The sequence below is a fragment of the Coturnix japonica genome, chromosome 6 (genome assembly GCF_054131305.1).
Source record: "Coturnix japonica strain WE chromosome 6, WE-NBRP24, whole genome shotgun sequence".
Lineage (NCBI taxonomy): Eukaryota > Metazoa > Chordata > Aves > Galliformes > Phasianidae > Coturnix > Coturnix japonica.
The window spans coordinates 23,405,969-23,420,671 of NC_140668.1; the positions used below are offsets into that span (position 1 = coordinate 23,405,969).

Here is a 14,703-nt window from a genome sequence, read left to right on the forward strand (position 1 = left end):
GCACCAGGTACTGGCACATGGGTGTTTGTGCCGCGCTGCTGCCAGCAAGAAGAGCATCTTGCTGCCGTGGCACAGTACAGAAGAGATGTTGACATGGTGAGCAGCTCATCTCCCATCGCTCTGGCTCCCTCCAGGCACGCACACACAGCCCAAGGTTGCTGCTCAGCCAGGCGCGGTTTATTTATAGCGTGTCTGTACAGAGCCAGCAGGGCCATGACCCTTCTTCCTAGAGAGGCCTGCTGGTGATTTTCCAAGCACCCCGCCCCCACCAGCATCCCTGCCTCGCAGCAGGCTGCCTCTGCTGCTGCACAGTCCCCACCACCACAAGGGAGAGCTGACCCACAAACGAGCAGCACAGAAGGATCGTGGCTGCAGCCTCCCTGCAGTAAGCAGGGCAAGCACCAACACAGGGGCACACGCAGAGCCATCTGTGTGGATCCATAATGAAAACACCCCACAACAGCTCCCAGTTTCCTGGATCTTCTGTGGCTTCGCACAGGGAAACAGAATGAAAGGAGTCATGTGCTAACACAACCCTGTCTGTTCACCTAGAGCTCTCAATGTGAGAGTCCTCTGCTGCCTTATTTCTGGCCCCTCCAAAGGACAGAGGCTCTTCTTCCCCTGCCCTGGAAGGCCTTTTGCCCTGAGGAGAAGGGCAACCACCACCACAAACCCACACGATCCAACAGCCAGCTATAGCTCCAGTGGGGATTTAAGACAGCACCAGGGCTGCAATGCTCCTGCTGTTACCTCCTTCAGGGTGCTCGTGTGCTGAAGCAAGCAGAGAACTACAGGCGCAGCCGCTTGATGTCCTCATCACGGAAATCCTTTCGGAGAGCCAAGACCCGCCGGACCTCTGCTGGAGTGAGGCGCCAGGTGAGTGGGCCTGAGTTGGGGCCCCAGTAATCCAGGATCTCTGTCACCTGCAGAAAGAGGAAAGCTACAGGAAACGGCACCAGCCACCCTCAGTGTGAGCTCAAACTCTGGCTGTGGTCACAGATGTGCCAAGGACAGGCAGGATTTCCTGCTACCAACACCTGCAGGGAAACACCCAGCAGGTATGGGGCAGTGTAGCAGAAATGTTGAGTCACAGGCTGAAGCAGTGATGGAGCACCTGGAGGAAGGCAGGGCAACCCAGAGGAGCTCAGGTGCAAGCAAGACACCTGTGTGACAGGAAGGGGTGGAGCCAGAACCTAACCCCCTCCCAGACCTCATTTAAGGCATTGGCAGCAGAAGCAGAGGTATCTTGCTGGAGATCCCTGCCAACCTGAGGCCTTCTAAATGTAAGTAGCTATTTTCCTTTGTTTCTGCATCCACTGCACTGTTGCACTTGGGCTTGTCCTCACTTGCTGCAGCCTGGGACTCTACTACCCCATTATTACTGCTGTGTTTTCCATCATAGCATTACAGGCAGGTTTTCCAGTTTCTCTCCACATCTGTGACAATGTTTAGATGAGCTCAGTGTAACTCTAAAGGCCTGTGTGACTTACCCTTTCCAGATTGAGAATGGTGGCTATTTGGGAAAGACGTGCAAACTTGTCACGGATGGTCCAGGTGGTGACTGTGGTGAGGTAGGCTATGAGGGACCTCAGCTCCTTGTCAAACTGCAGACCACCAAGCTGTGGGGAGCAAGGAAGCACTGTTACATTCTTAGTATGCTTTCCTCTCTGTGTGCACCAATGCAAGGTCTCCTTGAGCTGGCCATTGGCAGTGGCAGAGCTTTCTTGAAGGTAACGTCTGCCTCTGGAGCAGTGTTTCACTCACCCTGTTAAAGCTGGATTTGAGAAGCACCTTCTCCAGTTCCGTGGCTATGAGGCTGGTCATGAGGCCAGTAAGGTTATCGTAAATTGCTGGTGACAGTCCAGCCTGGAAGCAGAAAGCTGTGTCACTCTCATCAGGAACAATTCAGCAGCAGTCTGTGTCACCCCAGCATAGGACAACTTTCACATAAAAATCATTGTTATTTACACTCTCAGGAAGTGGATGGCACCAGCAAAAGCGACCCAGGGATGCAGGGCCTACAAACAGCCTCTGAATGCCACAGAAGATGGGAGTCTCTAACTGCTTTGGAAGCAACGTGAAGATAATGTCTGCCCTCTGTTCCACTGAGCAGGGCAAGGGTTAGACGGTGCCTCACTGAGGTCTGGCTGAAGCCTGGCAGGCTGCCATATCATTTCTCTCACCTTGAACTCTGTCATCTGCTGTTCCAGGTGGACAATGAACTGCTGGACCCAGGGATCGTTAGCTTCATAGTCACTGAATTCTTCCTGACAATGAAACAGGAAAAAAGGTAGTTTACGTGGCCTGCTGTAAAGATGCAGAGGGAGGGAGGTCCCTTCCAGAGCAGCACTACACCCCTTTCATTTTCTCAACCTCCTCTCAAGCCATATACTGCTTTCCAGGCTGGGATGCTGATCATCTTTTGGCTATTTCAGTGTTTCTCTGTGCTGAGAAAACAGCAGAGAACTGAGAGGAATGAGAGTGTAGAAGTGCAACTAGAAGCAGACAATAACGAGCCTTACCTCCTCTATGCTGTGGGAGATGGAGAGGAATAGGTTGATCCATGGCTTCACCTGGGGTTTGATGGCTGTGTTGTTCAGGTCATTGACACCTTCCTGTGGGGGACAAGAAGAGGACAGGAAGGCAGTTGAGCACGGTTAAGTCCAACAACACATAACCTCTACAGCACATCTGCCTTGTTGCTGCTTTCATCCTCCAGCCTTCCACAGTGTAACTAAACCAAGAAGTCCTAAAGCTGGACCCAGGCCCTTTTGGTGCCAAATCTACAAGGACACCACAATGACAAGAAGGGGAAAGATACTGGCCCAGAAGCTGGCACTATACTGACATGCAGCCTGGTCTGAACGGCTTGTGCTGCCTCAGCCCTGCCCACACTGCTATAGAAGTGTCCTGGCAGGGGAGAGGTGTTTGGTTCCCATCCCACCAGGGCAGGGGAGGAGGTAAACACCAGCTTTCCATGCAGCTCCAGCTTAGAGGACACTGCACTCGGACTCAATTGCTGCCTCCCACCTACAGCGCAGCTTAGCTCAGTAAGAGGAGCTAAAAGGAGGATAAAAGCTGTAACCACAGCTAGTTCCCTGAATTAATCATAGCCCCAGCATATGCCATCTCCCCTGAGCAGCAGGCTGTCAGCAAAGGCTGCTCTGTCCGCTCTGATGCTACGGTTCTCTGAAGGCCCCCTCCTGCCAGACACCCCCATTGGGCTCAGCAAGATGTCAAGAAAGCTCACCCAGCATGAAACTACTTGGGTACCAATCCTACCTGGCATTTGATTAAGGTTTTTAACTAAAATTGCCATTTATGAGCAGGCCCTGCTGGCAAGTGCCCTTTTCCAAGGCAAATTCAATGCGTGTGACTCAGTGCAGGAGCTTGCTGCTCAATCTCTTGGTTCTGCAGCCAGTTTTAGTGCTGCACTACCACTAAAATGGAGAGTTTTACTCCTTATTTGTGAGCTGCTTGCTTTCAGCACACAAGACCACAAGCCTCATGAAAATTCACTCACAATACTGATTTGAAGGCCTACAGTGAACTACAGAGCCAAATAAGAAATGGTCTGGCCCTGCTGTGAAGTACAAAGTCAGTGGCAAACCTGGTTAAAAATAGTCTATTTTTCTTGGTCTCTTCATTGTGGAGGCATTGGGCTTTTCTGCTCCCAAAGAGGCCTGTCAGAGGCCACTGTGGAACTCTGAGACAGTAGGCCCCAGCATGACCCAGGAGACAGTGGCTTAGCCAGAGAGCCTTCTGCCCATGCTGTGGATGGAGAGGAGGAGAAACCTGGGAGAAGTGCAGCTACCTCTCAACCAAAACTCCTTCTTCAGCACTACTTAGTGGGGCTCTGGCTAACAGGATGACAAGCTGGGCCACAAAAGAGAATGGAGGAGAGCAAAATGCTATTAATATTCCTTCTCCTGAAAATTCTGGACCAACTACCTCATGCTGAGTGAAGACAAAAGGAGTGACATTCCTTCTGGCTCTGCAGCTGCTTCCAGTAATTTTTTATACAGCTCCCAGCTGGCACAGCTGTGTGAATGGGCTGGATCTGTTTGCATGCTTCAAAACTGATTGTTTAGTTCCTTCCATACGCCTTATCCAGCACCCCCAGAGCCTGACAAGGCCCAGGCCTTAGGCTGAAATGATTCCCCCAGTGCTGGGAGCCAGCAGTAACACAGCATGATGCTCACCTGCAGGAGGTCACGGAACTTGTTTGAGACATCAGCCATATCAGAGAGGCAGCTATCAATCTTGGCTTGTGCTTGTTCACCCCCAAAACCTTGGCTAAGCAGTTTGGCACAGTCGCTCTGCAGGGAAGAGATCCAGAAGCACATTGCAAGTTAATAACCCAGGCTACCTCCAATCCCTGTGCGCTGTCAAGCTCAGGCTGCCCACCAGCATGCTTGCAGGTAAGGACAGCCACCAAACTCTTGCCCATACTGAAGCTGCTGACTCCAGCAGGGGTGAGAACAGCAAGAATGGAAGCCAGAGGCAATATTATCCAGCACCAGAGAACCACAATCAAATGGTTTTATTTTACTGGTTAACCTGAAGGAACTGGTATTTCCAGTTAGACCAAGGTACACCACAGATACTACTGAGCTCTGAGAGCTCTAAATCATTCTCTTAAGGCTGGAGGGCAGACGTCAGGAATTTGGGCAAAGCAAAGTCCAGAGGACTTCTTTGACCCCACGGGGAGGATATTACATGTTTGATTGTGGGAAGAAAAACCCAGTAAATAATGTAGAGCATACCTCTAAAGTCTTCTTCAGGGTCATGATGTTTTCGCTGCAGACTTCCACGTTGTTTAAGGTTACCTGGGGGAAAAAAAATGCAACTGGAATTCATTGGAATTTCTCACTGCTGGTAGAAAGTTCAAATCACTTTAGTCCACTTCTCTTTCTCCTTGTTCTGTCGGTGATGTTGCAGCAAAACCTCAAATGTGATGGAAGAATACATGTACCCACAGTTCCTTTACTCCTTTCTGTGACTGTCACAAAGAACCACCATCCATGAGCAGCTGAAGGTGACGGTTTATACACAGCACATTCAGGCAAACAGGAAAGGAGTCTGTATGTAGACAGGAGAAATCAGCACCCCTCCTGCCAGATGAATGTCTGCTCTTCACTGAACAGGCTGTTCTCTACCTGCTGAAGCCAAGCTAACTGTCAGAACTATCGGTTTGTGCAGACAGGGAAATGAAGCAAGCTGACAGGTGAAGGAGGAGCTCTGGTGGGAGAACTGACATTTGAAGCACTTTGCATCAAGAAACCTGTAACCAAGAGTTTAATGAAATGAAAGCATTCAGTCTCTCCTGCTGTCTTTGGAGGGCTGGCTGAAAGGAGAAAGCAGATCCAGGTAGAGCTATCTACAGATCATTGCACCAGTCCCGTTCCTGAGAGCTCCCCACTTACCCCTTCACCCTTACCCCATCTCCAATAGCAGGACAGCCACCAAACTCACCAGAAAGGACTGCTTGGCCTCATCAGTGCTTTCGATGCCCTTTGTATCAAACTTGCCCTGCTGCAGGCTGCTGTGCATGATGTTCACGGCACTGGTCACACCTCTTTGGAAGTCCTGGAAGGTCGTTGCTGGAAAGCCCTGCTTCAGCTTGTTGCACAGAACCTCCCTACAGGGCAAGCAGAACATACTCAGCAAATACTGCAAGAAAACAACAGAGCTGTGCGCTGTGTCAAGGGGCAGCACTCCGGCTGAGCTGCAGCCTGAAGAAGTAAAATTTCATAGGGACAACACAGGGCAGCAGGTATCTCCTGCCAGAATATGAGATGTGAGGCTGAAATCTACAAAACAAACAAATGCTTCTGAGCCTTCTCCAGAATCCTGCCTGCAGTTGTCTGCTGTCTTCAGCCAGTTCTCCACTCCCACACTGGGAAGAGAAGCAGCAGTAGATCAATTTCTGCAGGATCATGCTGAAGTCCACAGGGCAGTTGTTCAAGTCACAACAGAACTAGGGAGGCTTGTGGGCAACCCAGAGAACAGCTGTGCACTCCAGCACTACCATGCAATTTCACAGGGATTTTGGGCCATGAGACTCCTGTTTCTCTTTTATTATTATCCTGCAGCTACTACTGTGAGAAAAGTGTGACTGATGCTGCCTCCTACTACATCTTCACAGAGATGATAAAGCAAAGGATCAAAGGTTTAAACACAAGGAAGACCATCTGCCAGCAAACACTGTTTGCAGAACACAAGGGGAAAGTAAGGTATGATGAATCTGGTGTATTTTCATTACCTGAAGTCAGACTCCAGTTCAGTGGTGGAGTGGTTGATCATGGCGCAGAGGCAGTCTATGTTGGAACTGGATAAAGCACGCCCAATGCACTTCTTCACTATATAAAACACATCATCCACCATGCTGGAGGTAAGCTGGCCCTTCTCGTAGCTGTCCATGGCAACAGCCTGCAAAGAAAGCTGTCTCAGTGCCCTGAGCAAAGTTGTGTCCTCTCAGATCAGTGCTGTGAGACCAAACTGTGGAACACTGCCAGCCTTTCCCTTTCACCTTGAGCTGAACTGAACAATGTGTGGGCTGGCATCACTCATCCTAGTTTTCACTAGCCCATAGACTTGGAAGATCTAATTTCCTGAGCCCCTCACCTCCACACCTTGTCTGAAAAGTTACCTTGTGGAACAGAATTTGCTTTTCAAAGCCAATAATTAAGCATCAGCTATGGGAAATATGGGTCTGCAGGCTCAAAGAAGTGGCAGACAGAAACAACACACTTTGCATTGCCAGCATGACCTTCAACACAAACCTATCTCACAACCTATGTTTAGAGCAGTTGCTTCATATCTTCCTGATACAGCTTTGCCTCTGCAGCCACTACTGCTCTGTAAGCAGAGGGAGCAAGGAGAGCAGTGTGAGGCTGATGGATGTGACCAGACTCAGCAGCTACATCTGGCCAAGAAGAAAGCACCCAGAAGGTGGGAATGGCTGCCAGCCCTGCCAAAGCACAGATCCAGACACTTCCCATGCACAGGGGTATGTCTGGAGCTTTTCAAGGCCACAGGAAACAAGAGACCTTTTCAAACACTGCAGTCCTGCTGTGTACCAATCTCCCTCTCTAGGAGCACTCAGCAGAAGACTGGAGCATGCACCTAAGTCTCAGCCAGTGGCATGGCTATGGCAAGCAGCAGTCTGAGCTCTACCTTGTTGACAGTCTCCCTCATGAAATATTGCTCCATGGTGATGTAGTAGCCAATGAGTTCTTGCATGGTGCAGCTCAGCAGACAGTTGTTGAGGAGTTTGTCCAGGTATTTTTGGTGCTCTACAGAACATAGAAGAGAACCATCAGCCAAGAGACAGAAAGCAGTTCCATCTAATCCCCTTGCTGCCGCCTGTCTTGTAGGCATATATCTGCAAAGCTCAACCTGGAATAAGCCACAGGCCTCAAATGTGAAGCCAAAAGAGCTGAGCTGACTTTTGCAGGTGATTTATGTGATTTTCTGCGTACCAAAACCCTAGGTTTGTTCTCCCTGTGGACTCCACCTTAGGTTTTGTGCCTTCAGTGACCAACGGGCTCTCCCTTTCTTTGGAAACTTCATTTATTATGCTCTGCAGACATTCCTAATGCTTGTTTATCTTCTACAGGGAGCCCTCAAATTGCCTTTGCAGAGCTGATGTCAGCACTCTGACATTAATTTGGATACATCTCCACTCTGGACAGCTGTGAGGAACAGAGTACCTGCAAACATTGGTATTCAAGATATTACCTTGCTTTACTTCCTCAGAGGCCATGGAATCTCCCACTTCAAAATCAGCTACTATTCGTCTCTTGATGAACCTCAAGTAGAGCTCGCTGCGGGCATTCATCAAGGTGACCTCTGTTAGAATTGGGTCAAGTTCCCTGTGAGGGACATACCAAGAGTCAAGAGTCAAAGCAGCAGGTCTACAAAAGGAGGAACACTTGTTTAGCTCAGTTAAGCAGCGAGTTCTCTGCTGTTTTAATACAAAATCAATACTGCCAATTTCCATTTGTGCTATCGAGTGGCAGAGCTGAGCAGAATATTTGCTACATGCAAATAATACCAACCCTGCTTTAAAATACATTTGGGGAGCTTATTTGCGTGGAGGGGTGCTTCTTGCCCTGACAACCTCAGCTGAATTAAATGGAGACAGGTTATGCTGGGAAGCAGACAAGCGCTGCCAAGATGGAATGGCTCAGCAGCTCATCTTGTCAGTCACCCTGCAGCAAAGCAGACCAACAGCAGCTGTCCTTACAGCAGGTTCCCAGGCTGAGTCTGCCCTAGCAGAATCAGCATTTCCCTGCTCTGTGCCCTGCCTCATGTAGGCATTACGTTTGCATCTGCTGACCACTTTAAAGCAGACTGCGTGCTGCCATCTCGTGACAATCAAAATGTCCTGAGAAAATCATTAGAGAACAACCTTTGTTTTTCTCATGGATGCGAAAGCAAGCAGATCAAAATCACTATAAGGCTCTGAGTAACCTGCTACAACTTCAAAATCAGCCCTGTTTTGAGTGGGAGGTCAGACCTGAGACTTTCATCAATCCCTTTCTGCTTCAGTTTTGCTATGATTCTGTGAGAGGTGCTGTGAGAACTGTTAGAAAAGCCCGGTCCCTGTCATCTCCAGATTCACGTGCTGTTCTGAAAATGCTGAAAGATCTGTTCAGGCTGAATAGCCCAGCAAACATGAAATCAAAAAAGCACATGACAATTCAGAATGTAGTGTTCAGGTCTGAGAGCTATGAAAAAATACTGTCACATCAGCAGCTTTTTTTCACTAGTGGGCATTAAAGTGCTTTGCACATACAGCTCAAAGCCTCCCAACAAATGAGTGGGACAAGAAACCATCATGCTTATTTTATGGATGAAAAACAAAAGCTCAGGAAGGGGATGCATCCACATCTACTCAGTGAGCAGACCACTAAATAATCACTGAAATGAGTTGTCTTATAGGCTCACAGACATACCTTGTTCAACAAACACTGCTTGTCTTTCAAGGCATGGTTTAAGGACTACTCAAGACAGAAAAGGGCAGAGATTGAGAACACTTCAGTCTATTAACAAGACACTAGCATTGCAGACACTGCAGCAGCAGTACAGAATTAATAGGATCCAAAGATTTATTCAGGAATCTGACACAAATTATCTGCCCAGGGAACTGCTCCATTTCATGGGCTCCAAGGACTACGCTCTCACTGTAAAAAAGCAATGAGAAGAGCCAAATAAAGCCTCTGTCCTTCGTGAGCAGTGGCACTGCCAGCCCTCCGGCAACATGCAAGGCCAAGATTTATTATAAAGAGAAAGCAAAGTACCACCATAGAAGCTGTCTCTTAAGAAGGGCAGTGAAGGGCACCTAACAATTGGATGCTAAGCTTTAGTAAGTGCAAAGCCTCTGGAACTGCTATCTAAACGCTAAGTAGTGTTATTGACACATCAAGACTGGAAGATCAGAGGGTAAAAAGAGGTTTTGTTTGTACCTTGGTTCAATCTTCTCTGAAGAACTTCTCATCATGCTGTTCTGAACTTGCTGGAACTGCAATCACAAAAATGGGAGAGTCATCCAACATTTCTGCTTCTTTCTCATGCTATGGCCTAAGGAGCTGCTTGCCCAAGGAGAGCAACACAACTGCTCTGCAGGAAGCACTCTGGAAAATGCATCAATTCACCTCTGAGACAGAGCTCAGCCACTTCAGCCATCAGTGTGAGTATGGAGTAAAAGCAGTGTTTCTTTCAACACACAAGGTCAAATTTGCCACTTCCGTGGCACTATTACCCCTGCAGAGCTGGATGGAAGCTGTGTCTGGCTGTGTCAGGTATCACACTTACCTGTCTGTGATAGTCCCTCTCTTTGACAAACTTCTCCACCACTTTCTCCACCTGCTGATCACACTCTCCTTGCAGGTGCTTGATGAGGGTATACAGCCTTCCTGGCCCATAGTATGTTTCCACGATGGGCTGGTGGGTCTCCACAACACGAGCAATCCCTGCAGGCAGAGAGGAAGCAACAAGATGGATTTTGCTCTCTCAGGAGCAAGAGAGAACCACAAGGAACTCCCATCCAGCCTAGATCCAAAGCAGAGCTATTCAGGTCCTCAGACAGGGGATCATTCACTCTACAGATAAACAGGCCAGACTGTTCAGCCACTCTCTAGTGGCTTACTGGAGGCCTGTCATCACCATCCCTTGAACCTTCTCTCTGCCTGCAACACTGTCTGGTTTCTCTCCTGTTAATTGCAAGTCTATGGTCTAAGTTTCCTGGGGGTGGAAGCCATCTCTCATGAAGAGCTCCTGCAATGGGTCAGTTGCTCTCCAACTCAACAAGATGCAAAGATGCAAGAAACAAAAGAATGAAGCTTTCCAGAAGGAAGCCATGCAGGCTAATCCTGGAGTGATCATCCATACACAATCTCAGTTTTCAGCACCAGGTTATAGGAGAAGAACAATGCTAAGAAAATGAGCCTACAGAAAGCTGTGCTCTTTTTTTATCAAGTGGAGCAAGAGGGCAAACGTCAGTGAAGGCAGGAGCTCTTTGGAGAAAAAGCTCATCACCAAGAAGGTATCTCTCTAAGACTGCTTCCTTCTCACAAGCTCTCTGCTTCAAGAAATAGCAACACTCCTCCTCTTCTATCACAGCTGCCAAGAAAGCCCAGTAGGTCTAAAGGCCTTCAATAGCAGCACGGGTGCCAGGCTGAGAGTGATTTGGCAGTGTTGCAGCCTGGAATTTGAGCAGATATAATAGAGAAGGCGGGTTAATCACCATGGGATCTCAATTACTGTCTTTGGCGACATCCCACAGAAAATTAATACTCTTCTCTCTCCCTTCAAGCTGTCATGGTCCTCCTTGAAGAGCCAGGCCTGGAGACACTGAGAGATGCTCAACTTTAAGGGATCTGATTTGTTTGTTTGGAGAGCTGTGTGCCTGAAAAATCCTTTAGAGAACACCTATTTGTTCTGAGGATGCAGAGAACAGAAAAAGAGTCTGATTCCTGGAGGAAGCAAAAAAATCCTTTGCAATTCCACAATGCCTGCACAAGCTGTAAAGGGGAAAGCTTGCTTATTCTAATGCTCTCTCCTGGCTGGAAAAAAAGTCCACTCTCTGTGTCTGCATCCCTCTAGCATGATGCTCCCATAGCTCAAAGGGCATTTTATGGCCTGGATCTAGAATTAAAGAACATTTAAATTGACAAACAATCTCATAATAAACTATTTTTAATCCATTGGCAAAGAGAAAAGGGAGAAGACTACCTTCAAAGAGCAGTGTCAAGGTATCGGCAAAGATGACAGCAGCTCGACGGTCGCTCATGTCTGTCCCCATCACCAACTGCAGGTTCTCCTCTGCTTTCTTGGCCACCTGCATGACACCGGGTCCAGTCAGCACTCAAAGATATTGCTCATCCCATAGCCTGTACCCTTGTTCCCTGCACTATCGGGTGCAGTGCAAGAGTTCCTGTTGCTGCTGTTCCCCCCAATTGCTTTCCTCTCTGGTGGAAAACTCAAGGATCAAGGAGAGGCAGAAACTTGATCTTCTCTTTCCAGGTTCTGATGTATGAGCATTCAGCAAATACAAAGAACAAGACATGACAGGAGAAACAAGACAGCTAGTGGGCTGTGTAATCAAACACCAGAAAGCCTGTACCAAGGTGCAAAAAGCAGCAAAAGAGCTGAACTGAGAGCCAATACTAATTTCAAAAACTAGCATGCCAGAGACAAGACCCTACAGACTGGATTTTGCTCTCGCCCAGCACTGTGTGCTTCACAGAATGTGTTACCTGCTTGCAGAGGTACTCTGAGAACTTGCTCAGCCCCTCTTCGTGTAAGCCAAGCAGGGGAAAGATCTTGAAGAATCGTTCCACCTGGGGCAGGTCTCCCTGCTTCATAGCTGCGTCAAATTTCTCTGTGACAATTGTCTTCAGGCGCTGCTCTGATTCCTGCAGGAGCTTCAGGTTGGCATCAATTATGCCCCCTGTTCAAAGGCAAGAGAAGAAAGGGAGAATTAATATCACACTATTTGCACCTCACAAAGGACTATTTATTCCCCTGACAGAGAGACCAAAGCTGTGCAGCTCAAAGGTGAGAAGGTAGAAGGTACAGCAGCATCTCTCTGTGGGCCACAGCAAAGGAAGATAAATCTGAAGTACACCCAACTAACAGGGATGGTCACTGTCTCACATGGAGGATGTAGACAAATGAACTGGAAATTCACTTTAGGGATTGGGCAATTCATTCCTTTGTGTTCACTTGTTTCACTTAGTATCACACTGCAATACTGCAAGTGTTCCCCAACAGTCTTCTCCCTCACCACTTCTGCCCTGTACGTTTTGTCCTTTACCCATCCAGCTATGAAAACCTTGTGCCAGGAATGCTTCTTCAATTAATGATAATTCGAACACGATTACACTTGAAAGACTTTGATGTCCATTTCTGTATCACACACTAAGATTTCTGGTAAATGTTCAGTGTTCTGCTTTGTCCACTGGGCTGGGGCTATCTGTCATAAAGAATCACGTCGCCTCTAGTCATTTAACTGAGAGATGCCTTATCAGGTTCTCCTCATGAACAGTCCTTACCTTCCTTGCCTTGCCGACTGAGCTCAATCACTGACTTGTCCAGAGACAGATAGCGATGGATATGAGCTGCTGCTTGTTCATAATCTTCATTTCGCAGGGCTGTTTGAACTCCATCCATGCAGAACTTTAGGTCTAGTATGTCGTCAGCTCTCTGAATGGCCTGATAGAGTCGATTCTGCAAGGAAGTCAACTGGTAAGGCTTGCTACAGTCTGGACAAGGGAAAGAAAACTAGGAAATGACAGAAGACAGCACCTGGAGGAAAAAGACTGAAGAAACAGACTAAAGTGATGCTCCTCTACACAGTGAGCAGCCACATAAGCAGAAACCCCAAAAGGGTTGTAGGTCCAGTGAATTTGAAAGAGAAGCATTTGCCCACCCAAACTCAGGCTGAGCTCACAGAGCATGCTCCACTTCAACAGGCAAAGACAAGAGGCACAGTCACGATTGTGCAGGGTGCAGGGATCTGAAGCCTCTGAACTTATCTGTACAGAAAGAGTAAGATGGCCTGGATTCCTGCCCAATCTCAGGTGACAACAACCACCTCCACTGTCCTCAGCACCGCAAGAGCTAACAACATAGTGCTAACAGAGACTAAACTCATCTTATTCACCATAATCTGCAAGAATATGTTGAAGAAGCAGCTGCTATATGTGAAATCCTAACCTTGCTCTTATAACCTGCAATACTCAGGAACTTAGCAAGATCCTATAACTTAACAAAACCAGGCCACGCTACAATAAAGAAGAGTGGTGCAGGTACCTTGGCCAGATCCAGCTGCCGGACTTTGCTGCTGACATTCTCAGCCAGGTTACATGTGAAGGTGATCATCCCTGCCAGCTGCTGGGCATCCCCCTCGATGAGCTGCAGGTTGGGGCTGGACAAAGAAAATACACACAGAGTGAACACGAGAAAAACAGGTATGTGATTATAGAAGGAACTGTCCCACAATTATTTCCCACAGTGTACTGACTGACACTCTGTGTTGGTGCTGCCACACCTCAAACACTCTGTGTGGTTTGGGCACCATGATGTATGGAGGATGTAAAGCTATTTAAGGAACATCCAAAGGAGGACTATGAGATGAAGAAGAGTCTGGAGGGCATGGTGTGTGAGGGGTTGCTGAGGGGTCTGGGTTTGGCCCAGAGCAAAGGAGAGGCCTCAAGGCAGCTGCAGCCCCTTATGGTCTACAGTCCCTTATAGTCTATGGTGGCTTATAGCTCCTCAGAGGGAGAAGTAATGCTGAGCTCTGCTCTCTGTGACAGCAACGAGGTGCAAGGGGACAGCGTGGAGCTGTGTCAGGAGAGGGTCAGGTGTGGGTAAGGGAAAGGTTCTGCCCAGAGGATGGTGGGCATGGCACAGCTCTCCCACTGGGCACAGCCACAAGCTACCAGAGCTCAGGAAGCATTGGGACACCATTCCAGCCACAGGGGTTTGGTTGTCACGTCCCTCCAGCACAGCAGCGTGTGCCACTCACCCCATACGCTGCAATGCCACCATTTTGCTCTCGATGGTGCCCTGCTGCTCCAGGAGGGCGTCCAGCTCCCGCTGCACAGCGCTCTGAAACACAACGGCACAGGCACAGCTCAGGGCTGGCTAACACTGACACCGGCCCCACTCGTGCTAACGTGGCTCAGTGGCGCTTCCCATTAACAGGCCGGGGAGCCTTAAGCTGAGATCACCCGACTCCCGTTGTGCGGCTCAGCCTTCCCCACACACAGGCCCTGATCCACAACCAGCTCCAGGTCGCTGTCAGCCGGCAGGGCTGAGGTGCCGCCTCAACGCGTTACAGGCCCGGCCCGCACCTCCTCCTCGCACAGCCGGCTGTACGCGGCCTCCAGCTCGGGCAGCTCAGTGAGGGAGCGGACCCGCTCCATGGACAGCCCGCAGCCACCCGCGCCGCCATCGCCCACCGCCGCCATCTTGGTGCCTGCCTGAAGCCGCCCTCAGCTCTAGTGGGGCTGCCTGCGCTGTGCCTGAAAGCTTCCAGCCGCTCCGTTCCGCCTGGAAGAACGGGATGATGACTCTGTCTCGATTCTCTGAGCTTTGACGTGTTGGGGGAATTTTGTGGAGGGTCTCAGAGTGATGGAGCGCTGATGTTGGTCCGTGGTTACTCAGGCACTGCCGCGGGCAGCCACATCC

At 49.0% G+C, this 14,703-nt stretch overlaps 1 protein-coding gene across 1 annotated transcript; it reads right to left on the minus strand.

Moving 5' to 3' along the window:
- Positions 1-157: 157 nt before the first annotated feature.
- COG4 (component of oligomeric golgi complex 4) lies at positions 158-14,509 on the minus strand. The gene is made up of 19 exons (XM_015873599.3): positions 14,367-14,509; positions 14,039-14,121; positions 13,324-13,438; positions 12,564-12,738; positions 11,766-11,959; positions 11,242-11,347; positions 9,823-9,980; positions 9,474-9,529; positions 7,744-7,877; positions 7,180-7,298; positions 6,266-6,432; positions 5,476-5,641; positions 4,767-4,829; positions 4,203-4,319; positions 2,523-2,615; positions 2,184-2,267; positions 1,765-1,866; positions 1,491-1,619; positions 158-923 (listed from the first exon to the last, which is right to left on the minus strand). The coding sequence occupies exons 1-19, from the start codon at positions 14,481-14,483 to the stop codon at positions 789-791; spliced, it is 2,313 nt and encodes a 770-aa protein (XP_015729085.1). The 5' UTR covers positions 14,484-14,509; the 3' UTR covers positions 158-788.
- Between the last annotated feature and the right edge of the window lie 194 nt (positions 14,510-14,703).

Bases quoted from the DNA above. Each gene is read 5' to 3' on its own strand.
- COG4 (XM_015873599.3), bottom strand. From the start codon at position 14,483: ATGGCGGCGGTGGGCGATGGCGGCGCGGGTGGCTGCGGGCTGTCCATG. The intron at 7,878-9,473 runs GTACAAACAAAA...TGTCCCTCACAG, and splicing joins TCAGAGAAGATTGAACCAAG to GGAACTTGACCCAATTCTAA. The intron at 2,616-4,202 runs GTGAGCATCATG...TGTCCCCCACAG, and splicing joins AGTTCCGTGACCTCCTGCAG to GAAGGTGTCAATGACCTGAA.